The sequence below is a fragment of the Triturus cristatus genome, chromosome 9, assembly GCF_964204655.1.
Source record: "Triturus cristatus chromosome 9, aTriCri1.1, whole genome shotgun sequence".
NCBI lineage: Eukaryota > Metazoa > Chordata > Amphibia > Caudata > Salamandridae > Triturus > Triturus cristatus.
In genome coordinates, this window is record NC_140592.1 from 1,144,031,671 (window position 1) to 1,144,059,140 (window position 27,470).

Below are 27,470 nucleotides of genomic sequence, written 5' to 3' on the forward strand. Positions count from 1 at the left end.
TCTAAAAGCCTTGCAAAAATGTTGAAGCCAAACCGGGGTATGCTTTCGCCAGATTTCCGCTAAATAAAAGACGCAAATGCATAAATGAATGAAGTATGCCGTGGTAATAAACAAATGTAGAAACACGAGCCCGTGCGTCACATTCAATAGGTCTTTGAAGTTCTGTTGCTTGACTTTGACAGCTCGTAAAAAATAACTACACCTCCCAGCGCTCTGTTCTCACTTAGACCCTGATCCATTGCGTCGGGCGTCGATTGGATTTCCTGATACATTGCCCTATTGCCCTGAAAATCCAGGCTGCTGGTGGGGAACTCGCACTACCGCCAAACTGTCTGCTCTACGAGCAGCCGAGTTCTTAAGGAGGGCCTTGATCCCTGCTTACAGAGTCTCCATGGCTCCCGTGAGCATGGGGCTCGCCCCCTCCTCCAAGTGCCTGTTTGATGACCCTGTGCGGATCTCAGTGAGTGGCCTCTCACCGCTGCAGGACGTCACACTCCGGGCTTCTCTCACTGATGAGACGGGGGTGTCTTTCCGATCCTCCGCCCAGTATAGGGCGGACAGCAGCGGGGAGCTGGACCTGACTAGCTCTCCAGCCCTGGGGGGCAGTTACACGGGGGTGGAGCCCATGGGACTGGTGTGGTCGCTGCTCCCAGAGACCCCACACAGGCGCCTGGTGAAGAGAGACGTCCTGACCCCCTTCTTTGTGGACTTTGAAGTGTACGAGGGTTTCGACCCTCCTGGTCAGCGCCTTGCCCAGGTCACCAACGAGCGAAGCTTCCTGCGAGAGGGGGTGCAGAGGATCCCCGTCCGCGAGGGCAAGGTCAGAGCCACCCTCTTTGTGCCCCCTGGTGAGTTGGTGCATTGCAGACATCACTAAACTGCGTGGGGTGACGTGAAACATCAAATCACGTATCGACTGGTAGTACATCGCGCATATGTTTTCTAGCTCCTAGCATGAATCGGTCAGCCCTTGAAGGTTGTTTCTTTGCATTCTGGGATTTGTAGTGATTATCACTGTATACAATTAGGACTGAAAGTCCCAGAATGCAATGATAGCCCCTGGGTTGCATGAGCTACCCACACATGATCTGGACCTGGAAAACTGAAGAAGCTACTAATATAATTTATAATTGCCACCCCTGAGTGTTGTGTCTGTTCTCCTCATTTTTGCCCAGACGTAATTCTACCGCCTCCCCTGCGGCGTATTTAGTGCACTTTAACACCCAAGGACGTTTAAAGGCGGGTTGAGGCATGTTGGTGTTCTTATCAAGTGAGCAGTAGTCATTTTTATCGAGCAAGGAAGGCTGAGTGACGCCGGAAACCAACCCATGACCAGACATAGAGAGTATATGAGGAATTAATGGCTATTGTTTACAATGATCACCTCTAGCGTACCAGAGCCTCATCTAGTACTAATGAGACAGTGCGGTGGTCTAGTTCAACAGCCCAATGAATTCTGGGGGTTGTAGTCCTCCTCAACTGGTGGGAAAGTAAGGCAGTGAAGAGCTGTGCAAAATTTACTGTCATAGAAGCTATGGAATTGTGATACCGCCCCCCACACAAAATGTAGTGCAGCAATATACTCCACAAAACATGGAGCACTGTGGCCTGTGGTGAACACTTAGGGTGATCAGATGCTGTGTGAGCGGTCTAGTTCTCTGTGGCTTTTATAATGGCTCGTTTGTTATCCAGCTTTGACTGACACTGCTCTAGATGAACACCTCGGGTGCACGCCTGGACAACTCAGTGGGTTTGAGGCCAGTTGTCTGAGAATCCTCCATAATGGGTTTCCACATTGGTGATACTGTAGTCTGTAACAGCCCACAGACCCACCTCTCAAAATGAACTGGAGTCCCACCATAACCCAGGATGAGGTTTTAGGAGGGAGTATACCGGCTCACAAGGGTATGTTTAAGAGGGGGCAGGGGGCGGCAAGAAGTTAACCTCTTGGGAACACCATAGCTTACAGGGAGATGTGATGTGAAGGGGCTGCGGGGTCTGAACTGGCTCTGTGATATTGTGTCAACTTGTTTTCTTTTAGCCCTTTCACACAAACCTTGCTCTTTTCTGTCAATCTTTGACCTGGGGTTAGACACGTTGGTTCAAGTGTGCAAACAACGAGTGACAAAGGTCAGTCTAGTGCAGACTTTGCTCTTTAACAATAAGAATGCACCGTGCTCATGAGCTCCTGCAATCCTTTGATGCACTTGATCTTTCTAAAGACGATATTAAGTCGTCAGTATAGTGTGTTTACTGGCTGAGCACCTTGATTGGCAGGCTTTGGAGGAAGGGGAGGGTCTGTTTTCAGTGGGTCATGCACATCGGTCAATCTCCAGTAAATGCTTGCATGGTGTTTGGACCTACGCAATAGTGCCCAAATATCCCTACAATCAATTACTTATCATGTTCACAGAAGCAAAGCTGTCTGTTATAGGGTATTTGTTTATTTAGGTGGTTTTATAAAACCCCGAGTGTCACTTTGCTATTATTTCGGATATATGCGGAAATGTACAAAATGTACAGTAAAACGCAGATCCAAGCATACCAAGCATTGGCAAAACCAATATGTCTTGCCTTTTGGCTTTGCCAGGGCAATCCTCTTGGCTTTGCTCATGTTGTGTAGCTTCAGAAAAAAACAAAAATTGTTGTTGGCATGTTCAAAAACATCAGTAAAACAAAAGTATGACAATGCAAGCAAAGCCGTTTGCCAGGACGCCTTCTAGAGAATAGCTGCGCTCTACAAATGCAGTTCCTTTGCGACTTGATTTAGGCATACACACACATGTCATCACTTATGCTTGCACCTATGTCTTGATGCCCCAGTCCTTTTGTTCTTTGTTTTTGTTAATGCTCTTGCTGCCCTCGAATGATGAGGCCCCCTTTGGACAAACATGGTCTTATGTTGTTTGTGTTCCAATTCAGATAGGACCTAACTTTGGCAATTTGGGCTGGACTGCTTCTTTTGGAACAGGACCGATACTGATTAGAACATTGGAAGGTTGAGTGCTCCTTTGAAAACAATGGAGTGCTCCAGACTTCTAATGGCTGGTAGAAGCCCGGGGCATCAATTTCCCAATGTTTAACAAAGGCCTTGCAGAGCCCGAGGATATTTCAACCCCCTCGGGCTCCGTGAGGCTTTTGTTTTACAAATTAGAACATTCTGCCCTCTAGAGACGGAATGTTCTAATAGCCTTGGAGACCTCCGCTGGCTCTATCGGCCATTAAAGGCCCGCTCCCTTGTTAAAGGCCTGAGCCGAACGCTGGAGCGGGCCTTTAATTGGCTGGTAGAGCCGACTACGTCGGGCTCTAAGGCTATATCAACTTACAGCTTGGTCTAATATGAGTTGGCATAGTGGGCAAAAAGAACGATGTGTTAGGATGTTGCCCAGGGTAATTACCAGTAGTTAGTTTAATTGAAAGCATTCTTCCAATCACTTTTTGTGTGTTTTGGGCTGGACTGTTCCCATTGGAGCAGGGTCAAGACTGATTTGCATGTAGCTGGGTCCAAACTGAGGTGGCATGGTGTGCAAAATAAGATGAATTGGGATGCAGTAGAGTAATTACAGTGTCTGAGATTAATTCAAGCATTCCATCCATCACTTTTTGTATACTTTAGTATGTCGCCGGAAGTAGGGGTGCTGCAGTATTGTTCAAAATAATCGTGCTGGAGTTTAGAAGATGAATGGGCAAAAAAGATGCCTTTATTTTTTTTTCTGTTAATATCTGCTGGGCTTCAATACAGAGGTCAGATGTCAGGCAGTATCTTCTGGCAAACTACTCTCTCATCGTTTAACATGGAGAATAGTTTTTATTTTCCCTAAATACAAAGCTGAGGATTTTGTGAAGTGAATGATTTATGTTGCAATCTTGCAGAGGTAGAGAAGTTTTCATTTTTTTTCCTAATACATAACGTTTATATAGCTGTAAATCAACTGTACAAATGTTTCAGGCTATATCAGCAGTTTGGAAAGCACAAAGGAAGCACATTTTTTGTCATTGTAAAGTGTGATGGAAACAAAGATTTGAATAGGATCAAAATAAATCAAGACATACCCATTTCCTGAAATACAATTTCCACACATTATCGTTTACGTGTTTTTCCTCAGTTAGAAACTATGTCTGAGGAAATGTAGTTTCCATTTCAATGGAAAATATGCGGTCTATAAAGGATACTGGCTACAATGCCTTAGTAATATATTTGCACCACCAGCTACATACTACACCCTTACCACGCTCCTGCTAAATACATTTTGTACACTTGCTGTTTGTGTGACAATTGGAATTTTAACAATCCATCCAACTTCAGTGATGTAACTTGAAGACAGTAACCCACTCTGAAAAGTGTTCCAGCACCACTGATCACAATTCATTGCTGGAAGTCTAACATTTTTTTGAAGCTGAATTCTTCAAAAACTGATATATTGATCACAAGAAACGATGAATAGAAAAAGCAGTTTTCCTTCTGACCCGACATTATGTGCCCCTGTACAGAGTGCTCTAAGGTAGTACATGCTAGGGGCTTGTTTCTAGAAGCCAATCTCACTTTAGAGCATCATGTCTCCAGGGTACCCACCAAATGTTTTTGGCAATCAAAAGTGGTAAAAAAGAAATTGCTTAACCTTGCTAACAACTACCATCTTCTTGCCATTCAAGCATTGGGTCAATCCTGTTTAGATTATGGAAATGCCTCCTGCCTGGGACTTTCAGACACCCTCAGTCAATTCAGCACGTCCCATCACTGGTACTTCTCTTCCAGCGCCGGACTGGGAACCAAAACCGGCCCTGGCAAAGTGCTCGGCCGGCACCCCCGGGCTTGGGGGTGCCGCCAGGCTCTTTGCCCGGGCCGGTTTTCAGGCGATTTTGTTACAGGGCCGATTTTGCAGCTATGCTGCAAAAACGGCCCTGTAACAAAAACGGCCCCCAGGATCCCAAAACCGGCCCCCGCCCGTGCGGCGCACCGGGGGATTGCCCGGTGCCCGCTACGGGCAGTCCGGCCCTGTTCTCTTCCCCATCTTACAACCACAGTCCTTATTCATTTGCATTGGTGCCCATCAAGAAAAAGGATTCTCTTTAAGGCTACGATAAAACAAGTTCCCCCAGTTTCTCTCCTCTAAATTCACAATGTACCAGCTGGCCAGATCCCTGTGATCCCTTGGCTCCAGGGTACTCCACATTCCTAAAACACTGGCAGGGGCGGCTCCTCTGCAATGGCGGTGGAGCACCGCCCCACTGGCTCAGAGCCAGCAGCAAAAAAATAAAACAATATTTCATTATTTTATTTTTAAGTCGCTGGCATAGCCAGCGTGTGCAGGAAGGGGTGGGGCCGAGGCATGGGAGGGGGAGGAGAAGTGCCATGTGCACTCCCTAAGTGCTCATGTGTGTTTGACCTGCCATCTCAGGCCAACCAAAACGCACATGCACACTTAGGTTTCTCTAACCCAGCTGTACTGAACAGCCAGGTTAGAGAAACACCACGGACTTCCTGAGCAGAGCATCTTTCCAGCCCGCTCAGGCCAGTCCCCATGCTGATTGGACAGGGAGTCTGTCACATACTCGCAGTGTCTGCTGGGACAAGGAAGTCCCAGCACTGAGGCACGATGTGGCCGGCAGCAGGGAAGTTTACCTTTAAAAATGTTTTATTATTATTGTAGTACCTTGTCCCGTGCACCCCTCCCGTGCTCCCTGGCCTCCTCCCCACGCTACCACTTTTTGTATGTGGTTGCCGCCACTGAACACTGGGCCAAAGTCTTTGGAAACCGAGCGTTCTCAATGGCTGTGGCCAGGGAATGGACAAGTTTCCCAGCGCCCTTTGGTCCTCCTCAGTTTTGCACTCTTTCTGCAAGCTTTTAAAACCCATGTTTTAGGGTGGACCAGCCTGTTATTTTAGAACCTTTTTTCATGTTGTGTTTTCTCTCAGCACCATAAAGCTTTGGTGTACTTGCGCTTCATGAATAACAAAAAAACAATCCTCTGAATTCTAAAATAACTAGAAATGTATTCCTTACCTACGAGTAACCTTTGCAAAAGTCGATGTGGGCCCACGTACACCCACAAATACAACGAAATCTATATCTGGGTATGTAAAAAAAGACATGTAGTATGAGGGGGACTACTACCCCATCAACATCGCCATGCATGCTTTCCTCTTTCATTCAGCTGTGTCCCCTTCAGCCTTCCCCAGTCTGCTTTTCATCTATCTTGCTTTCTACATCCCATCTGGTCTCATTTTCCTCCACCCATTAAAGACTCCTGCCCGCTCCTCATCTCTGTATACCTTCCTTCCTCCCATTAAGTCTCCGTCCTCAACATCCCTAAATACACTGCTCGGTTGTGCCTGTCTCTTTCCACTTTCTGACTGTCTTTTCTTTTGCAACTCTTCAGCTAGAACCGTGCCCCTTTATTTTTGCTGAGCTATCTCCATGCCCCTTTTACCCATACGCCTACAGGCAGAGTCACCAGTCTGTTGCATGCGTTCAGGCAATCTATGCATGGTCACTGCATTTCTGATAGATACAATGTGCCATGCGTAATGGCTTGGCTAATGTGGCCTTGAAGTTCCTTATTGCACATACAGCCAGATTAGAACTTTCAGCAGCGCTCCTGGTAGTGGCTTCGCACCAAAGACTTGCCACCTTGTGAAGTGCTCTCACCTAGCCCCTGCCAGCTGTAGGTGGCTCCTCCGGCCTAAGTCTGCAGAGCTCTTCAGAAAGTACAAACAAGAGCAATCTGATATATTGTTTCTGTACTTATAAAAAAAAAAAATGACGGTGCCTATCTCTTCTACACCCTAGGGCCTGGGCCGTTCCCTGCTGTCGTTGACTTGTATGGCACTGCCGGAGGTCTCCCGGAGTACAGAGCGAGTCTGCTGGCGAACCGAGGGTTTGTGACGTTGGCGCTGGCCTATTTTGGTTTTGAGGATCTTCCGAAAGGCGTGGACCAGTTCCACCTGGATTATTTTGGGTCAGCTGTGGAATTTCTGAAGAATCAGCAGCAGGTTTGATTGTTATTTGTCTATACAATTGGGTTTGCTTTGTCCCTTCCTGGGCTTGGGTTTCCTTCCCAGCTGAACTTATCCATAAACTTATACACACTAAGCCTGCCCCAAACCATTAAGACATTTTGCACCTACGAGCAGTCTTAGGAGCAGGGGCCATCTCTCTCAAGTTGGAGGGGTAGGGAACGCTTAGACTGTGGTTCTTCAGTATAGTTCCAGGATGGCTGGAAGCAGTCCAGATTTTAAAGATAACCAGTGACTCTATATCTCTTTCATGTAAATTCAGTATATGTACATTATGTGAATATCTTGAAACTCTAACATGGATCGTTTTCTCCTGGAGCCATGTTAGACACCCCTGACTTAGACTGTAAGTGTTGTGCTTGGTGTTAACATCTCAGTTAGCTCGGTGATCAATGCGAACTCTCTTGTTGCTTTACATTCGAGTGTGCAAAGATCACCTTAACAATTAGCTACCGAATAGTTTCTTCTGGTGGTTCAACTGAGTTACTAACTTACATGCAAACGCTCTCTCCGTTGTCACAATTTGCCTTGGTATTTCATGTTACGTATTTGTTGTGTACAAAAATGTATTTCCTCTTTGAGGGTTGGCCACTTACTATTGACCATAACTCTTAACGGAGAACAGCTTAACTTCCATTCTCCCTTCAGAAGAGCAGTTTCCATCCTTTGGCTGACACCATCCTTGGTCTTAGCTCAATTGGTAGATGCATTAGCCATGGTTCTCCTTGAAGTTGCCTACATGCAGTTAAACTGCCAAGTTTACTTTCATAAATTTTATTATTACTATATCTATAGGGTCCTTAAAAACATGAAAGTTCTTTAAAATGTTAAATCACTTTGTCACATCTGCAGTAAATGCAAATATCTCTGAGGAGTTAGCAACTGAGGACAAGTTCTGAGATTTTACAGGCAACCTTCATGGGCCTTCAGTTCGGCCTTCGACCCAATGCAGAAATATTCAAAACACCAAGTAATGTGCTTTAGTTTCTACTTTTTATGTTGCTTTTGAATATGCCAAAAAGAAAAGGTAGCCTGATCTCAGTAACTGATCTCAGTGTTATAACATGATAGCCATGTGCCTGTGAATTAATTTAGGCTTTGCAAAAGCCAAGCACATGTTTGGCATTCCCATCCCTCCTCTTTTTTTCATTGTAAACCAAGAAAGTACAGTTGGCTGTATTTTAATTTTGATTTCTTCTACCTTTTTCTTTAGGTAAAGCTCTCCGGGATTGGTGTTCTAGGTATCTCCAAAGGTGCTGATCTGGCTCTCTCTATGGCCACGTTTTTACCCGGGATCAAGGCGGCGGTCAGTATCTCTGGATGTGGTGTGAACACCTTTGCTCCTTTGTACTGTGATGGGTTCACCCTACCAGGTCTTCCGTTCAGCCCGGAAAGGATACAGTTTACTGAAGACAATGTGATGAATTTCTTGGAAGCTCTCGATGACCCATCAGACCCCGCACACAAGGACTGCCACATCCCCGTAGAAAAATCCTCTGCTGCTTTCCTCTTCCTGTCTGGTGTGGAGGACCAAAACTCAAAGAGCGTTTTGTTCTGCCGGGAACCCATCGAGCGTCTTCAGAAACATGGGAAGCAGGTGGAGGTCCACAATTATGAGGGGGCGGGACACCTCCTGGAGCCTCCCTTCTTGCCTGTGTGCCATGCATCGTTTCACAAGCTTATGGGGATGCCTGTGTTGTGGGGAGGGCAGCCAGAAAAACACGCCCGGGCTCAGGAGGATGCTTGGCATAGGATCCAAACATTCCTCTTTCGTCACTTGTTGGACTCCAAGGATCACATTCTCACACGCCAACATTTACCGTCATCTCTGTGAAGAAAAGGGATACTCTTGCAGACACCTTTATGGTATTTTAGCAAACTGAGCAGTGTGAAGGAAGTCTAAAAGCTTCATGAAACTGAATAGAAAAAAGCCATGTTTCCAATAAAACTGCATCAACCTTTAATAGTCAGTAGTCTGTGCCGCTGTTTCTCAGACCACCATGCAAGACGTGCTAAACTTACAAAGACCTTCCCATTAAAAATAATCTTGGCTCAACCAAAGAGTAAAGCTAGTGCCTCACATGTAACATGTATATCAAAACTACAGAAGTAGAAAAATGTGAAGATTCCAAGGTCAAACTGGCTTCTGCCTTGTCCATGAGACCGCACCAATCCTGCTCCAGGCTAGGATGATCATCCGTGATTCATAAATCACATGTACTTGATTAAAACTCTTTGGTGGACCTTGACATGGCTGACCATCTCTTATTCATATGCCACTTAAGTTGGGTGACATACCTTGCCAGTGATGGATTGCCAGTGATGGAGTGGAGATCCTTGTATCTCAGTCACTTGGTAAAGTCATCAAACAGGACTTTCCACTGGAACTGTCGACTTGAAGCGACAGAAAGGAGCTAACATCAGAAACATTTCAATTGCAGTGAAACCAATGTGGTTCCACAGAAACGACAGGGATGGGGTAGTCCAAGCCGTATGGGGTTTATTAGCAATTTAGTTCAGGTTACAACATAAATCAGCTTGCAAAACTGCAGCAAATATACTGTCAGAGCATACATACTAAGATGATCTTTCAGTCTGAATTTATATATAATGAAGAAGCAAATGCAAAATATAACTACATAGAATAGGCAAAATGTCAGTTAAACAGGTTACATAAAGGGGCTTCCCTATTCTAAATAAAAGCATCAATGTGACAAGGGGGATTTCTAAGGGGAAGTTGTCAGCAGCAGATGAACCAAGTTTAAGTCTCGGGGGAAAAAGTATGAAGGCTCAAGCATGAAGCTCAACACCTGAGCAGAAGAAATTAGCAAAGTTTGACAAGAGGTCTTCGCTTAGCAAAGTTAGTACAGGGTCTACTAAAGTTATTCTAAGGACAGTCGCGGTCTGTGCAGGTAAAAGAGTTGGGGTGGTGGGGCCGCGTGAGGGGGTAGTTTGAGGGCTGATGCAGAGGGAAAATTAAATACAACGTTTATTTTCCCTCGGCAACGTCCCTCGAAATCCCCGCTCACGCGGCTCCACCTCCCCACCGCTGTTACCTGCATGGACCGCGGCTGTCTAAGAAACACGTGATTAATACATGAAGGAAAGTTATGGAAGATTCTTTCTATCAGTTCCCACCAACCGGACCAATTAAGAATGGCCTTTTTCTGGGAGCAGGTAAATTCCTTGGTTTTCCAGTGCTCGACAATGAAGCAAACATCTGTGCGACCTTGGATGTATCATTGGTCCAATATGCCTGGTACAGGAGGCTCTTGGCCATCATCACAGTTTCCATGTCCGAGGCCAAGTTCTAATTAAGTTTTAACTATCTCCCAGTTCAGTACACTGTGACTAAGCCTATTCTAGCTAACAAGAGGCACTATTGGACACTTGCAGAGGAAAAAGAACAAGAAACTTGCAAAACATTTATAAATGTGAACTACATGTATTTCGGGCCTGGTTACAAGTTAGGCCAACTTTAAATCAACATGGCTTCCAAGCAAATACAGTTCGCATGAGTAAACACCATTGATTACATTTAAAGAATATATACCTTGTTCTATATAATGAGACTACATTGTTTATAATCCTGCTAAATATATAGAGGGCTCTCATTAGAGTAAATATAGTCCCGTACCACATTTGGATAATATATTGCAAGCAGATTTATACATTAAACACACATGGAGTATTGTCTGCATATAAGTGTATGGAGCACTAAATTACTCTGCTCCACAGGTAACTAGCACCCTAGTCAATAAACAAAACTAAGAGAACAATTATCTGATCCGATGAACCTCATGGAGATCCCAAGAGTCTCCAATATCCATCTTGCTCTTTATTTTCTACATATGGCCAAACCCCTCAATAATCGAAGAACACTGGTTCTTTTCTTAGTCCTGCATGGATTATACCTAAGTATTTTTAGAGTTCCAGACTCCAACAACTGATCTTAAACTATAATTAGTGGTCTTTGCATACTGGGTCTTGGCAGCCCAGACCTACTGTATCTTGAAGAGAATGGGGGTTAAACTAAATTAATGTTTCAAGGTCTAAAACATCCCCTTTAAGAGACAATGGCATTGATGATGTTTCTGCTTTTTTCAAGTTAATATTCTTCTGACAAACAAAGTGATGATGCCCTAACCATAGAAAAATAACAACACAATGTGAGAAAACAACTTTTAATTGGGCATCCTTATGGATAGCGTAGCTTTCATCCTCGATCAATGTAATAATCATTGGCATAAAATGATGGTTCGAAGCTTGATTAGTTACAGGTTAACCATGTGTAGTTCCTTTTATCTAACAACCGAGATTAATTCTTTTCAAATAATGCAATTTATACCGACCACACGGACGTTGAACACTACAGTTTGCAATTCCATTGCTCTGGTTCCTTTTGGAATTGGCAATGAATTTTAAGCTTTATTTTTCTAAGGTATTTCGTATAGTTCTGACCTATTTCCAGGAGACGGCGATATCACTTATGAGAGGCTATTTGGATCCTCAGCTGCACTTCATAGAAAAACTATGCAATGTTTGACTTGTAACCAGATTATATAAACAAGGAGATCATGGGCTAGGGTTGCTGGGACCTGTGTTTGGGATTTCACAGCATACAGTTGATGTTTTCATGTGTATATTGCTCATATACAATATGTGTTACTGGAGAACAGTGAGTAACTCATAATGAAATAATTTTTAGTCAAGCGACAAAGCAGGGACTGCAACCCATGTGTCCTCGTTCCAAAATCAACAGTTTACACACTGGAGCACATCTTCCCCTATACATTACTGTTATCTTCTCATTATGTTTAAAAATAAAACTAACCGGGTAGAAAGCTGTGATGATCGTTTTCCTTTTTGAGAGACCACAATCACACCTAGTCATAGATGGTCATTGTATCTGAGTAGGTCAACACCTCCACTGGAACAAGACTCTTTGAAGTTTATCGTAACCACCTCCTATAATCAATATAACCTCACAACAGTTTTTTTCTGTAATGTAATAAGTTAACGAGAAGTGGCCTGAGGTGATTTACTTTTCAGTAGATGCTGTGTAAAACGTGTAAACAAAGAACTAATAAAGTGACTTCATTTGAGCTTTTTTGAGGCCAATATAGATCTGACCTTATTCCACATTTTTTCAATTCACTATTATCTTCATAGGATAAAATAACATTTTCACTTTGCATTGCCTTCAAGCCACTTCTAAGCTTTGAGATGGAAGTTGCCTTATGTTGAAGAACGGTGTGGGTATTAATCAGAAGTGCCATATCTGGACCACCTCTACCATGCATTTTTGTGATTTCCGAAGCATTTAAGGTTTTCAGGAATGCTTGTAAGTCTACTCTAAAGATTTCAGCATATTGAAATCTAACAGGGGTGAATTTCTGCAGGATAAACTGTGAGACAATAGTGCCCATCTTATTGGATGAGAAATTCCTTTCATTGCTTCATCATCAATTCTGGGGATGTTGCCTTCACTGATCCACCCTGAAAGCTCATTTACTCCAGCTAATGGCCTGAGTAATTTTCTGACTTATTCCAGGATGGTTTGCAAACATTCCCCAGATTTGCAAGTTGGAGGATTTTGGCCAACTTTCACTGATGAGTTTACCCACAAACTTGCTGCTAATATATTATCTCACACAGAAATGTCAGTATACTAGCGGAGTTGCTTTGTAAGCAAACCCCATATTCGAATGCAAAATCCCGTTGCTCCTGATGAAGTGGATTTTTCATGTACAAATGAATTTTATGTGCACCTACGTTGTGCAAAAACATTGTGGGTCAGGTCATTCATATATGCCAAGTGCACAACACTTAATCATTCTGAACCCCTAGGGCTTGGGGTTGGCAGGGCTCCTGGAGGCAGAGAGGAGTGTGGGTGGTTTAGGAAGAGGGCAGAGAGTGGGAACAGAAGAGGCAGTAAGCCTGAGGGCGAAACCGTTTTTGAAAACAAGGGTGATTCACTGCAAAGCAGAACAAAGTTGCCCTGGCAAATTAAATATGAATTTCATATCACTGATGTGCTTTTTCATGTCACATCAATTGCTTAAATAATTTGCGAAGCATAAAGTTGTGATGAGATAGACTATTAACATAAACCCTTAAACATTTTTTTAGAAAGAGGCCAACTTTTTTCTAAATCAAAACAAATTTAAATTACACCCTGTGGGGTAGAAAAATGATCCTCCTCCACAGCGGCGGTGCCGTTCTTTCCAGAAAGGGCTTACAAGTTAGCATTTTGAAGTCTGAATCAGACATAAGTGGTTGCTGGGCCAAGACTACTTTTTGTTTTGAAGAAAACATTTTCACGATAGTTCATTTTTATGGTCTTGACAGAGGACGACCCTAAACCACTGCAAAAATTGATACTGTCTAAGAATTAATTGACTATAAAGGGCATTTTTGCTTGCATCGGGTGAAACAAGTTACATTCATCTTTACATAATAGGAGAAGGACAAACTTAAAGCAAATATGGTTGCTGAAGATTTGAAATTGGAATTAGGTCTGTGTGACTCATGGAAAATTATAATCCCTATTCTACGGAGTATACTTGTATTTCTATCATCAGGTTAAAGTCTGCCTGAAGAATTGACTACCTCCTAGTTTCTAAGACTTTTAGAGGGCACGAGGTTATGAAAACCTCCAACTATGCCACCATTTAACCAGAGGTTCAGGTGAAAAGCAAAGACAGGAAGCAAAAGCGATGTTAATTTAATAAAATGATATCCCAGAATACGTATTGGGTGACTGTGACAAGGAGGTTCATTGATGAACTGTTCTATCCGAATGCAGGGTCGACTGAAGCATCAAACTTCTGAGATGCTTTTAGGGCCATGTTTAGGGTTCACTCCTATAATATTTATGAATCTTATGCGAACAACATTTCCTTATTGAGGGGAAATATAGCCAGAACAGGGGCAATATCCTTGAAATTGCGAGCTGCCTTCAGTAAATAAAATGTGGATGGAGGCTAACAATACTTTTTAAGAGCTCTACTACACAGTGGGGACATACCGTATGAGAAGAGCGATCATATGGGGAAACTCCTAGCTCGGACTGCTAACATTAAGCTTAACCAAACTAGCGTGCAAAAACCTTTGTGATCCAGTTGTGAGTGGTCTCACTAGTGATCCAAAACTAATTTCAGAAATATTTTTGCAGCTCTACAAGATGTTCTATCTGGAGGATAAAGCTTCAGATAAGTCTGCAATCAGCAAATATCTTCCACCTCTACCATTCACAGAGGGTAACGTGTCAGATGTTGTATTTAACCTTGCAAATTGTGAATCGTTTGGTAAAAATAGAGTTTCAAAAAACATTTATAGATGTATTAATAAATGTATGTTTTTTGCTTGGTGACTTTTCTGTCAACAGGAGCATTTGCTCATAATGAATTGACTGCAGCAAGGAAGACGGACGAGAAGGTAATGTTAAATTCTCATGGAAGTGTCAGAGGATGGGCAGTACATGTGCCCATAATCCCATTTAGTACCGAAATGAAGGAGGATTTACTAGGATCCTGGATCCAGCATCCATTAATAAGCCAGGTCCGGGATCTGTATGGTCCCCAGCTAAATCTGCTGAATGTGTCCCAGTGTAATTTGTCAGCACTGGGGCACAATTCAGCAGTGCCTGCACATTGCCCGCTTTCTGTTTGGAGGAGCAACGAGCAAGCAGCGAGGGGGAAAATCTTGTTTTAGGTTCGAGCTAGGCCCAGAACAAAGGACTGATTTAAAGGGCTATCAACCCTCCTTTTGTTCAAGTATGATCCTAGCTGGTGTCGCGTCGCCATGCCTGACCGAGTCCTGGACTTCCGGGTCAGGCATGGCAAGAAGACGACGGGAGGGGGCGGCGCAAGTGCGCGCGCACTGGATGGGCAGTAGTTAAGAGAATAAAGACGGGTTGAACAGCTCCGTGAGTGTCGCGTATTATTCAGCGCGTGCGACGCTAAACCTGGCGACAAGGGTGGGATGCTAAGACACCCCCTCCAACTACACATGACAAGAAGAGCGCCCAGACAACAAGAGGAGGCGCGCTCCAAAGAAACAGGCAAACACTGCCGATCAGCTCAGCCATGCAGCCACGTCAAGGAGCTCCTGGGAGACGAGTTCCTGAGGCCCCAAATGAACAAATGGTGCGCAGCACTGGGGTAAGGACTGTAATTTTCATGTCCCCAACTGCACACAGGCGTCCCATCTGGCGGCCATCTTAAAGTCAGGCACGCCCCATAGGAAGACATTGGCCTCAGCTCTGCGGCCATTTTGAGGTCAGACAAAGGAAAAAAGCACCCTGAGCCCGTCAAAAATAATCTTTTGAAGTCTTGCAAAGCCACAAGGTTTGTCAGGAGGGACAGTGAAGATCACAGAATATCACCATGTCCACTCGACCTGACTCCACGCAGAATGCAACAACCGGTCCAGCCTCAGCTGCACCACAAGGGCCTATATTAATGGGGGTATCGTTCCTGCGCCCCCCTGAATCACTGATATTGACATCAGGAAACAGTACGGGCCCCAAGTGGAAAAACTGGATAGAAGATTTTGAAGACTTTATGAAAGGCTCAAGAGTAGATGATCCTGGAGGAGGAGCCTAGCGCGCAACCAAGATGGCCGCGTAGGTGCGAAGCTCCCGAGGACCTCCGCGACCTCCTGAATTAATCCTGATTATATCCTGTCTTTGATGAGGGGACTGTGTCTGTGTACCCGAGCTGAGGCGGCACCCGTTTTCCGTTCTCGAATCGGACCCCGGACACTGGTGGGAGCACCGATCGAAGATTGCGGCCTTCTCCGCGCCGGCCCCCCGGATTGGAGTTGTGGGGCGATCCGGGGACAAAGCGAACAACAGCGGCGGACAGGGCTGAGCGACTCGCGTACCCCGCGCTTTCACTTTCGCTTCTGCGCCCTCCTTGCCCTCAAGCGAGGTAGGGTTGCGGAGCGGGGTGCGGTGGTGTGGCCTTGTCCCTGCGCCCGGCTGACCCGCCGGCTGTGAGTTGTCCTGCGGTCCAGTGGTCACCCCCCCCCGGAACCCGTGAACTGGTTTATCGGCCCTTTCGAGGAGATTGGCACGACTTTGGGAGTGCGACATGTCCACAAAGCAAGATGGCGACCGGGCCAAGGTGAAATCGACCCGCCGCGGCCCGGCACCTCAGTCAAACAGTATGGACCGCTATACCCTCCAGAAGGGATCCCCAGAGGCACAGCGTACATCCCCCGCGGGCCCGGCTGAGGCGTCTGCTCAACCCGCGGATCTGACCCTCCGGGACGTCATGGGCGCCATTGCCGAGATGAAGGCCTCGGTGGACCAGCGCTTTGATACTCTGGCGCAGAAGATTGACTCGGCCTTGGTGGAGGTGGGCCTGGTGAGAGCCGACTTGTCTAAAACAAATGACCGGGTCGATTCCCTGGCCCACACCACCTCAAGTCTCAATACAGACGTGGCGGCCCTTCAAAAGGAGGTGCACCGGCTTGGCCAGGCGAGCGCCATGATGGACCGTCGATTGGAGGACGCCGAGGGTCGGGCCCGGAGGAACAACGTTCGTATTGTCGGGGTGCCGGAGGGACGGGAGGAGGAGGCGGCAGATTTGTTTGTGGAAGACCTGATCCTCACCCATCTCCAGCCCCGGGGGCTGAGTAAACTTTTTGCGGTGGAACGTGCTCACAGGGTCCCCGGAGGAAGACCTAAGGTCGGAGCTCCGCCGCGGCCTCTCATTGCCCGGATTTTTAACTTTCGGGACAGAGACGCTATCTTGCAGACTTCCAGGCTACAGGGACCGGTCAAGCTCGATAATATGGACGTGAATTTCTACCCTGACTTTACTCCGACGGTCCAAAAGCAGAGACTGAGTTTTCTCGGAGTTAAACGTCGCCTACGGGACATGAACCTTAAGTACTCAATGCTTTTTCCAGCTAAGCTGAGGGTGGAGGTGGATGGTCGCACGCACTTTTTTGACCGTCCCGAGGCGGCTGGGGACTGGTTGGATACTCTGCCTGGGGATCGGGGCCGGGGGGGTGGGGGGGGTGCGGTTGGCGGGGAGGGCTCGCCGGATCAGAACTGAGGGGTGAATAGTAGGCCTTGCTCTGGACAACATTTCGGTTACCATTCACTGATCGTGTATGTTCCCCTCCTATGGAGGTCGTACGGGGTCCGTTGGGGGCTTTCCCTCCTCCTCTGGGGGACTAGTTAGTTTTTCATCTATGGGGCGACAGGCACACTGCACTTTGGGGGGGCTGTCTGGGCTCATGCAGGGGTGCAGGGAGGGGGGAGTTCTGTTGGGATGGGTGGGTGGGGGTGGAGTGTTGTTTGTTTGCACCGCAAGGCGAACCCTTTACTGTATTGTTGTTTTTGAGATGCTCTTTGGGGGACGATTGATGGCTTCTATGTATGATGGGGGGTAGGGATCTGACTGTGTTATCATGGAACGTTAACGGACTGGGGGATAGGATTAAGCGTGGTGTGGTCCTGCAGTATCTGAAACGAATTTCACCAGATGTGATCTTCCTGCAGGAGACACACCTTATAGGTAATTCCTTTCATGCCATGAATCGGAGAGGCTATCGCTTGGTGGCCCATTCGGGCTTCACCTCGGGCTCGCGGGGGGTGGGCATCATGATTAAGAACTCGCTCCCATTGGAGATTGATGAGGTGCGCCATGATGAGAGGGGACGTTACACTGTCTTGGTGGGTAGAATGGAGGGCAGAGTGGTCGTTTTTGTATCGGTGTACGTTCCGCCGGGGTTGCAATCTACCACGTTTGCGGACCTGGGGCGCCTCCTCCTTGACCTCCCGGATGGGCTTCTGGTAGTTGGGGGGGACTTCAATGCGGTGGCTTCGGGGTCTATGGATCGTCATCCCCCCAGGGACCTCCCCCGGGCACAGGCGTGGCTGTCCGGCCTCTTAGATACACTAGGATTGGTGGATTGCTGGCGACTAAAGCATCCCGCGCAGCTGCAATACACCTTCCACTCGGGTGCCCATGGTAGCCTCTCGCGGCTTGATTATATCCTGGTTCCTGCGGCCTATGCTGGGAGGGTGGGAGAGGTGCGCCATTTGGCGCGGGGTATTTCAGATCACTCCCCACTACTGCTGCATCTTGATGTCTTCCCGAGGGGGGAGGGCAGGGTAGCCCCGATCAATGCCTGGTACCTGCGCGACCCCACTATTCGAGCCGAATTGATCAAATCCTTGCAGCGGTACTTTGAGGAGAATGTGGGGTCTGTCCCTTCTGCCATCTCCCTTTGGGAGGCTTTTAAGGTAGTTCTTAGGGGGGAGGCCCTCTCCTTTATCTCCCATGCCCGGAGGCGCGAGCGGGAGGAGGTAACCCGGGTGGAGGCCGAAATTACTGAACTAGAGGGTGACCTGGGGAGCGGGGTGACGGATGCCACATTGCATGTTCTACATCTCAAGCAGGCGGCCTATAGGGCCCTCGTCACGGAGGCGGCCAGGGGCCTCAGTAGAGAGCAACAGGGGCGACTGTATGATGTGGGTGATAAGGCTGGTAAATTGATAGCGTGGTTGGATAAAAAGGAGAGAGCGAGTCGTGTGGTTCCGTTGATCGAGAGGATGGATGGTGTATGTGTCACCGAGCCGGACGCCATTGTCTCCTGCTTCGCGGATTATTTCCGCGAGGTATATTCCCCGGTTTCTCCCTGCTCGGAGGAGGATTCCCATGCCCTGCTTCGGGACATCGCGCTGCCCTCCCTTTCGGTGGAGGACAGGGATTCGCTGGACGCTCCTCCCACCTCGGACGAAATTGCCCTTGCTATCCGCTCGGTCGCATCTGGCAAGGCCATGGGCCCCAATGGCATTCCTATCGAGCTGTACAAGCTGCGACCGGATGTGCTGGCGCCCCACCTGCGCGCGATGTTCCTGGCGGCCTGCTCGCGGGGTTCCCTTCCGCCGGACCAGCGTCTGGCCACGATCGTGGTGATCCACAAGGAGGGGAGACCCCGTGAGCGGGTCACATCCTATAGGCCTATCTCGCTCTTGAACGCGGAGCCCAAAATCCTCGCCAAGGTGCTGGCCAACCGGCTGGTCGGCGTGGTGGGCGACTTGGTCCACCAAGACCAGTCCGGTTTCATACCCCATCGTAACACGGCCCTTAATCTGCGACGCTTGCACGGGGTGCTCGCGCGTGTCCCGTTCGTGCGGGAACCGGCCATCTTGGCGTCCCTGGACGCCACCATGGCGTTTGATACGCTTGAGTGGCCATACATTTGGGCGATGCTGGCGAAGTTTGGCTTCGGACCGGGCTTCATCAGCTGGGTCAAGTTGTTGTATTCCGGCCCATTGGCGCAGGTGGTGGTGAATGGACGAGTTTCGGCCCCATTCGCACTGGGACGGGGTACGCGACAGGGCTGCACCCTGTCGCCTCTCCTGTTTGCACTGGCCCTGGAGCCCCTGGCGGAGTGGCTGCGGTGGCACCCTTCCATCCGTGGTCTCCGTTGGACCCCCGAGCATGAGGACCGTGTGTCCCTCTACGCTGATGATATCCTTCTATATCTCGCCTCCACGCGTAAATCACTGATCGTCCTAGTTGATGTTTTGCGCTCATTCGGTCGCAACTCAGGCCTCGTCATCAACTGGGCGAAATCCTGTGTATATGTGCTTGCCGGGGAGGCTCCGGTCCTACCACGGGACTGTCCGATCCAGATCGCCTCCCAGGGGTTTCGGTACCTGGGTATATATATTACTCTGGACCCGGAGGCCCGCTACGAGCGGAATTTGCTGCCCCCCCTCCAGCGCTTGAAGGAGGACGTGGTGCGTTGGCGGCGTCTGCCGCTTTCGCCGCTTGGCCGAGCGGCCTTGTTTAAGATGATGTCGTTGCCGCGCTTTCTGTACGCTCTCCAGAACACTATGGATTTGGTTCCGGCGCGCTACTTCCGAGAGGTGGAGAGTTTGCAGCGTCGCCTGTTCTGGGACGGGAGGCCACGTATCGCCTTGGCTAAATTGACGCTCCCGTGGTACGATGGGGGGGTTGCCCTCCCGGATATTAAACGGTATTACTGGGCCTCCCAGCTAGCTGCGATTAACCATGGCCTTTACGGGCCCGCCCTGAACCCGGCATTTGAAATGGACAAGATGCTCCTGCCCGGTGGCGACTACAATCGGGCGCTCTACTCTGGCGCGCCGGACCCTCGCCTGACGGGACCGACGCGTGTCATGGTGCGTGTATGGCACGCGGCTAACGCAGCTATGGGGTGGAAGGACCGTTTGACCCGGGCGTCACCGCTATATGCGTCGGCGAGGTTGGGCGCCTTGTGGACCTCGAAGGGCTTCGAGAAATGGGACACGATCGGCATCAGCACAGTGGGAGATCTCTGGACGAGGGGGGGATTCAAAACTTTCGAGATGCTGCAGACGGAGTTTCAGTTGCAAGGCAGTGAGTACTTCCGGTACTTACAAGTCCGCCACGCGCTGGGCTCCGTCTTCCCGGATGTCGCGTCCATTCCGGAGTCTTCCCCCCTGGAGGACAGAGTGCTGGATGGCCATGTCCCAGACAGCACGATCTCCCTTATATATAAAAAACTGATTAACGACCGATCGGGCCTGCTGACTGGCCTCCGCGAGGCCTGGGTTGCCGATGGGCTGGAGTTGGACGACGAGGACTGGATGTCCGCGGTGGCCTCTCCGAAGGAGGTGGCCATCCCGGCTCGCCTTCGCTTCGTCCAGCTTAAGATCCTCCACCGGGTTTACGTGACGGGGCCAAGGCTTCTACGTATGGGCTTAGCTGAGGATGGACTGTGTAAGCGTGGCTGTGGTGCTTTGGCAACTTTCTTGCATATTCTGTGGGAATGCCCAAAGGTGGAGCGATTCTGGCGTGGTGTGCATGAGGTCCTGCGAGTGGTTACGCGTGTCGTGCTGTTGCCTGAAGCGAGGAGATGCTTGCTGAATGTGTGGGAGCCAACTGACTACTCGGTTCCGCAGACGCGGTGGGTGACTCTGGGATACATGATCGCTAAGCGTGACATTGCTCAATTGTGGGGATCCCAGAGGCCTCCGGCGGTGTCGGCCTGGAAAGAACACATGGATTGGTGTATGTTTCGTGAAAAGGTGGTGTATGTTGCGAGGGGTAAGCCTGGGGCGTGGGTGAAAATCTGGGGCCCCTGGAACGCCTATCGCGGGGGTATTTGCGAGCCGCCGCTGCTGCCGGCTGCTTCGCCAGCTCCGTCCCCCTAGCCGACCCCCTCCCCCAGCCATGGGCATGTGGTCCCCCTGTCCCTGATCTGTTCTCATTCCCCTCTTCAGAGTTTGGCGATTGGTTGGGGTCCCCCACTTAAGGAGCGTGTGCTGTCACTTGGGATTGCGGGTTGCCTTGCGGGTGTGGTTGTTTTTGTGTTGTTGTGTTTTGACAAAAGGAAACCGTATTGTTGGTTTGGAGTTATGTGGCCAGCACTACTGATATCTCCTGATTTACCCTTTTTGCACCGCCAAGAGATTTTTCTGTATGTATATCATATGCTACTGCCACTCTAGCGGCCGGACAGACGGTTGTAGGCCCATACTTGTAACTATATGAGATTGTAATAAACGGTTTCAAAAAAAAAAAAAAAAAGATTAGATGATCCTGACCATCAACTTATAGCGCAAAAAATTTTTGTGAGCAAAGACATTGGAGAGATAATCAAAGAATTGCCCCCAGCAGATACTGCATCATATGCCAACGTGAAGGACGCTCTGGTCAGAATATTGCTCCATAAATGCAACCTAGACTATGAACGCCACACCTTCAATCTCACGTCCCAAGAACGTGATGAATCAATGGCCGATTTCATCTCACGACTAAAGCGTCTGGCACGATATTGCGAGTTTGACAACCTTAACACTGAGGACGCACTTCGCGTACGCATCATCGAAGGATGCCAATCCGAATCACTGCGACGTCGATTCCTTAAAAAACACAACTCGCTCGACGACATTGAAGAACTCACACGCATAAATGACCAAGCCGAAGAGCACGCAAAGAAAATGGAAGCCGGGAAGACAGAAAAGCGGGAACAAGCTCTCTGAGTCCAATCCCAGACGGACACAAGACGTCGGCCGGATCATCGGAGGCCTGACAAACCTACGAGCTCGTCCCACGGTGGGACCAGAAGCAGTACAACCCGGAAACAACCGCCACACTGCTACCGATGTGGCCTGGAATATCCACACACTGGCACGTGCCCAGCCATGGGCCAACAATGCCATAGATGTGGGAGAGATAATCACTTCGAAGCTATGTGCCAAACCAGGCGTAAAGAAACTAGGCCAGTCAGACGAAGTGCCAGGACAAGTCACCATGCGAGGGCAGTGCACGGAAGAAGAGACCGATCAACCAGCTCCTCCAGGTCCAGCACCCAGTCCCAGGCGTCGTATCGTTCTCACAGGTCGACATCAAGAGAATCGTCCGCACTCACTCCCATATCGCAGGACAGTGACGAATATGAATGCATGGTGGCCGACCCAGACCGGCTTAAGAAATACCCCGACTAGATATTCGAATGGGAAACTACTCTGCCAAGTTTGTTCTGGACACTGGAGCATCACTGAACTATATCTGCACAACGGAATATGAAAAGATGTGCCCGAAACCAAACTGGAACCAGTGGAAGCAGTGCGCGTCTACACCTGGATGTCCAAGGAACCACTGCCATGCCTAGGACGTTTTCCCACAACTCTAACCTACAAGAACAGATCAATTCAAGCTCAAATTCATGTCATAGAAGGCCCTGAAGCTGCTGACTGCCTACTCAGCTTACCCACAGCAGAACGGCTGAGGCTGGTAGAGATCCTATTCAAAGTGGATGACTCGCCTGACATGATCAACAAATTCCCGAAGTTGTTCTCAGGCCTAGGAAAGTTAGCCAACGTCAAAGTCAAATTACACATAAACGAGCAAGTCACGCCAGTGGCCCAGCACCACAGGAAAGTACTATTTCACCTCCAGCAAGCGGTTGATGATGAGCTTCAAGATCTACTGAGAGCAGACATCATAGAACGATCATCTGGACCCACCCCCTGGGTGTCAGCAGTGGTAGTCGTGCCCAAACGAGGGCATGAAAACAAAGTACGCCTGTGCGTGGACATGCGCACCCCAAATACAGCCATAGAGCGGGAAAGACATTTCGGACCTCATATTAGCAACATGATTACCCGCCTAAACGGAGCAACGGTCTTTTCAAAATTAGACCTCAACAAAGGATACCACCAGCTCTAACTCCACGAGATACATTACCATAGTCACCACTCATCAAGGACTCTTCAGATATAAACACCTCAACTTTGGCATCTCATCAGCGGCGGAAATCTTTCAAGAAGCTGTTTGGCGGGTGATCCACCACATTCCCAACTCATTTCACTATAGTGACGACATACTTGTATTTGGCCCGACACGTGAAGAACACGACAAAGCCTTAGACCGTGTGTGCCATGCCCTTCTGAGTGCCAATCTCACACTCAACAGAGACAAGTGTGAATTTCACAAGTCAACTCTCAAGTTCTACGGGCACATCTTCTCCAAAGATGGCATGAGACCAGACCCAGACAAGGTCTCAGCAATCACTGACACACCGCAACCCCGCAATGTCAGTGACGTTCGGTCATTCCTGGGCATGGCCAGTTATTGTGCCAGATACATTAAAGACTGCAACCATCAGTTACCCACTGCGAGAGCTAACAAGACAAGGTCAACCCTTTAACTGGTCCAAGGCATGTGAACATGCTTTCAATAAGATCAAAGGCACGGTGAGCTCTGCTGCCCATTTGGCCTACTTCAACCCCAAAAGGAAAACAGAGGTCACCGTTGACACCAGTCCCGTGGGCCTGGGTGCCATCTTTGCCCAGTATGATGATGAAAGAGACCAGCGTCACATCATAGCCTATGCCAGCCACAGCCTCACCGACACGGAGAAAGCATATTCGCAACCGGAGAAGGAAAGCCTAGCTGTTGTGTGGGCGTGCAAACATTTCCACTTGTTCGTCTACGGGAAGCACTTCACCCTTATTACCGACCATCAGGCTCTAATTACTATCTTCGGCAACCCGCGAGCCAAGATGCCGCCAAGGGTCAAAAGGTGGGGGGTCCGCCTGCAGGACTAAACCTACACCATTATCCACAAACCGGGAAAGGCAGAAAATCCAGCGGACTACATTTCACGCCATCCTCAGACATTGACACAGACACGCATTTCGCTGGCTGAGGAATATCTTCACTTTGTGATTGATCAAGCGCGCCCACCAGCCGTTCCACTAGATGCTATTATTGAAGCCACTGCCAAGGATGCCACACTCCAAGATGTTATGCAGCGCATTCAAGCAGACTCATGGAGACATCTGGAGTCTTCCCAAGCCATCACTGATATCAACATGCAAGAACTCTCATCCTTCAAACACGTCAAGGATGACCTCCCGATCAGTGCAGATGGATTGCTACTGAGGGATAGGAGGATTGTCTTTCCTCGGCAATTACGACAAGGGACCATTAATCTAGCCCACGAAGGCCACAGGGGTGTGGTGGCCACAAAGAAAGCACTGAGAGAGAGAGTCTGGTTCCTGTCTCTTGACCAGATGGTAGAGGCCACGCTTCAAGACTGCCCACAATGCCAACTAGTGGGGCGAGAAGAACCACACACCCCATTGCAAATGTCTGATCTCCCGTACGGCGTATGGCAACAAGTAGCCGTCGATTACTTCGACCCACTAAAATCTGGGAAATATGTCATCGTTGTCATGGACGAATATTCTCGCTTTCCCATTGCACACCAACTACCGTCCACAAGAGCATCTGCAGTCATACCCGTCCTTGATGAAATATTCGCAGCATGGGGGATTCCACAGACCGCAGACAGTAAAAACGGACAATGGACCACCTTACAACGGACATGAGTTTACAGAATTCGCAGACCACCTGAACTTTAGACACCGGAAAATCACCCCCCTTTGGCCTCAAGCCAATGGGATGGTTGAGCGCTTCATGGCCACCCTGAAGAAAACAATACAACAAGCGGAACTGTCCCAGCGGGACATACAACCGGCACTCAATGAAGTACTGAGAGCCTACCGCACAACACCACACAGTACCACCAACCAGTGACCTGCTACCCTGATGCTTGGGAGAACTCCGCGCACCAGGATTCCGACGTCGGACGCAGTCATACACTCCAGACTCCCGACCACAGATCATGAGACATTAATGAACATTGATAGAGACAAGAAAGCAAAGATGAAAGACTACACTGACAATCGGCGCCATGCAAAGATATTCAACATCCAAGAAGGAGACTGGGTACTAGTGAATCAGGAACAGAGAACTAAAGCTGACAGCCGATATCATGGTCACCCGCTGCAAGTAGTGAAGAAAAAAGGAACCATGATCATAGCAGCCTCCACAACAAAGAGAACCACGAGAAACGTCTCACATTTCAAGAAGTGCAATCCAGCGGCATACCGTCGAGAAGAGGAACGGACAGAGGCACAGACACCACAGACCCAGGAGCAGGCAGTCTCGAAAAATGCTTTCATGCAATAACATGGATGAACCCGAGGAACAGCGACCCCCCCTCGCAGGCCGGTCCGACTCATTGAAGAACTTTAAAAATAGCGACCCAAGGTAAATGACAATTTACAAAAGGGGGAGATGTTGCGTCGCCATGCCTGACCGAGTCCTGGACTTCCGGGACAGGCATGGCAGGAAGACGACGGGAGGGGACGGCGCGAGTGCGAACGCACTCGGGGGGGGGGGGAGGGGGGCAGTGGTTAAGAGAATAAAGACGGGTTAAACAGCTCCGTGAGTGTCGCTTATTATTTAGCACGTGCAACGCTAAAGCTGGGAGCTGACACCTAGATGCCAATGTGATGGAGGTTAAAAAACAAAGGCACGCAGCTTGTTATTATTTCACGCATACTTAAGAGAAACTATGATTTGGAGGCAAGGATTTGACTTTGTTTAATCCCTGTATATAAGAGATATGCATGCACTGTAAGAATGCCAGAGGTATCGGTCTGTACGAAAATGTACATTTAAATAGCATTTACTATTTTTTCATTGACTTATTTTGTAGTGTTACTTATCCGACTGTAGAATGTCAGAGTGCTTTACATCACACACATTATAAATAAATCATACAAGTTGATGTACAGGATGTTAAATGAGACAATGAATGTTTTCCAGGTGTCGCATTGTCATTTTTTAAAATTTGATTTTATACATTTTCAAACATACAACAAACACGTAGAACTACGTGTCGACAATCCCCAGCATGGTACCATAGGATAATCAGCGTTCCTATTGTACATCAAGATACAGATATGCCGTACAGCAATACAACCTGCTTTTCATTTGATTTTTTTACTCAACTAAAACATTCCTACATCTGGTGCGGCATCAGCAGCTGTTGACAACAGATATGACCTTGGGCCTTGATGACATTGGCAGTTCTTTGGCATAATGCAACAGTTGGCCCCTACAGTATGGATGCATTTTTACTATCCCAATTTTGTGCCACCTTCCTCTTTGCTAACAACAATGCAATCAAGACTAGCCGTCTATTCTCCGGCTTCAAATGATTCACAAGTCCCAGCAGACACACCCGTGGGGTACATCCCACTGTTTCCAAAACCATTTTCTGACAGAGCCTGAGTAACCAGTGGCAGTAATTAAGCCCTCTTTCGCACATCCAAGACAAATGAATGAAGCCTGCCTCTTGCATGTGGCACCTTTTACAATTAGCCGCCTCTCCCAGACCATATCTTTGTAACAGGTGTCACATTGTCATTACTGGTAGGGGTTGTATGTTAAGAGTGCAACGCCAGGCGAAGCACAAAATCTGGATTTAAAACTTAACACAGTGCTAAGGGTTGTCTGTGCTAAAAATACTTTATTACTATAACAAAAAAAAAACTTTTTAGCAGCCTTATAAAAACACCAGATAGAGAAATAAAAATAAGATTCCAAACCCATGCCATGCAGTTTGCATGCTGCTCCTTGATGCCGGATTTATAGCTCACTGTGCTATGTAAGAAGGCTTGCATTTTATGAATTGCAAGTAATACAAGCATTGGCAAAGCCAATAGGTCTCACCTATGGAAAAGCTATTGGCTTTGTCAATATGTTTTAGGAATGTGGCACACCAGGGTCTCTGCTGTTCAGCATGGCTAAAACTTAGTAGGGTAAAGGAGTGGAGTGTCATAAAGTGGAGTGCTATGGAGTGGCGTACAGTAGAATTGAGTGAAGTGGAATATCATGGAGTTGCAAACAGTGTTGTGGAGGGAGTAGAGTGTCGTAGAGTGGATGGCATAGAGTGGAGCACAGTGTCAGAGTAGAGTGGAGTGGCATAGACTGGAGTGGAGTGGTGTAGAGTGGAGTGGCATAGAGGGTGTTGCATAGAGTGTTGTAGCGTGGCATACAGCTCAGTAGATTGTCATAGAGTGTAGTGGAGTAGCATGTTATAGAATACAGTC

General features: G+C 48.1%; 1 protein-coding gene across 1 annotated transcript; it reads left to right on the top strand.

Annotated features, from left to right (window-relative positions):
* The first annotated feature begins 257 nt into the window (after positions 1-257).
* Positions 258-12,141, top strand: LOC146799514 (acyl-coenzyme A thioesterase 1-like). Its single transcript, XM_085627081.1, has 3 exons — positions 258-848; positions 6,792-6,994; positions 8,232-12,141. The coding sequence occupies exons 1-3, from the start codon at positions 392-394 to the stop codon at positions 8,850-8,852; spliced, it is 1,281 nt and encodes a 426-aa protein (XP_085483207.1). The 5' UTR covers positions 258-391; the 3' UTR covers positions 8,853-12,141.
* The last annotated feature ends 15,329 nt before the right edge of the window (positions 12,142-27,470 follow it).

Bases quoted from the DNA above. Each gene is read 5' to 3' on its own strand.
- LOC146799514 (XM_085627081.1), top strand. From the start codon at position 392: ATGGCTCCCGTGAGCATGGGGCTCGCCCCCTCCTCCAAGTGCCTGTTT. The intron at 849-6,791 runs GTGAGTTGGTGC...TCTACACCCTAG, and splicing joins CACCCTCTTTGTGCCCCCTG to GGCCTGGGCCGTTCCCTGCT. The intron at 6,995-8,231 runs GTTTGATTGTTA...CTTTTTCTTTAG, and splicing joins TTCTGAAGAATCAGCAGCAG to GTAAAGCTCTCCGGGATTGG.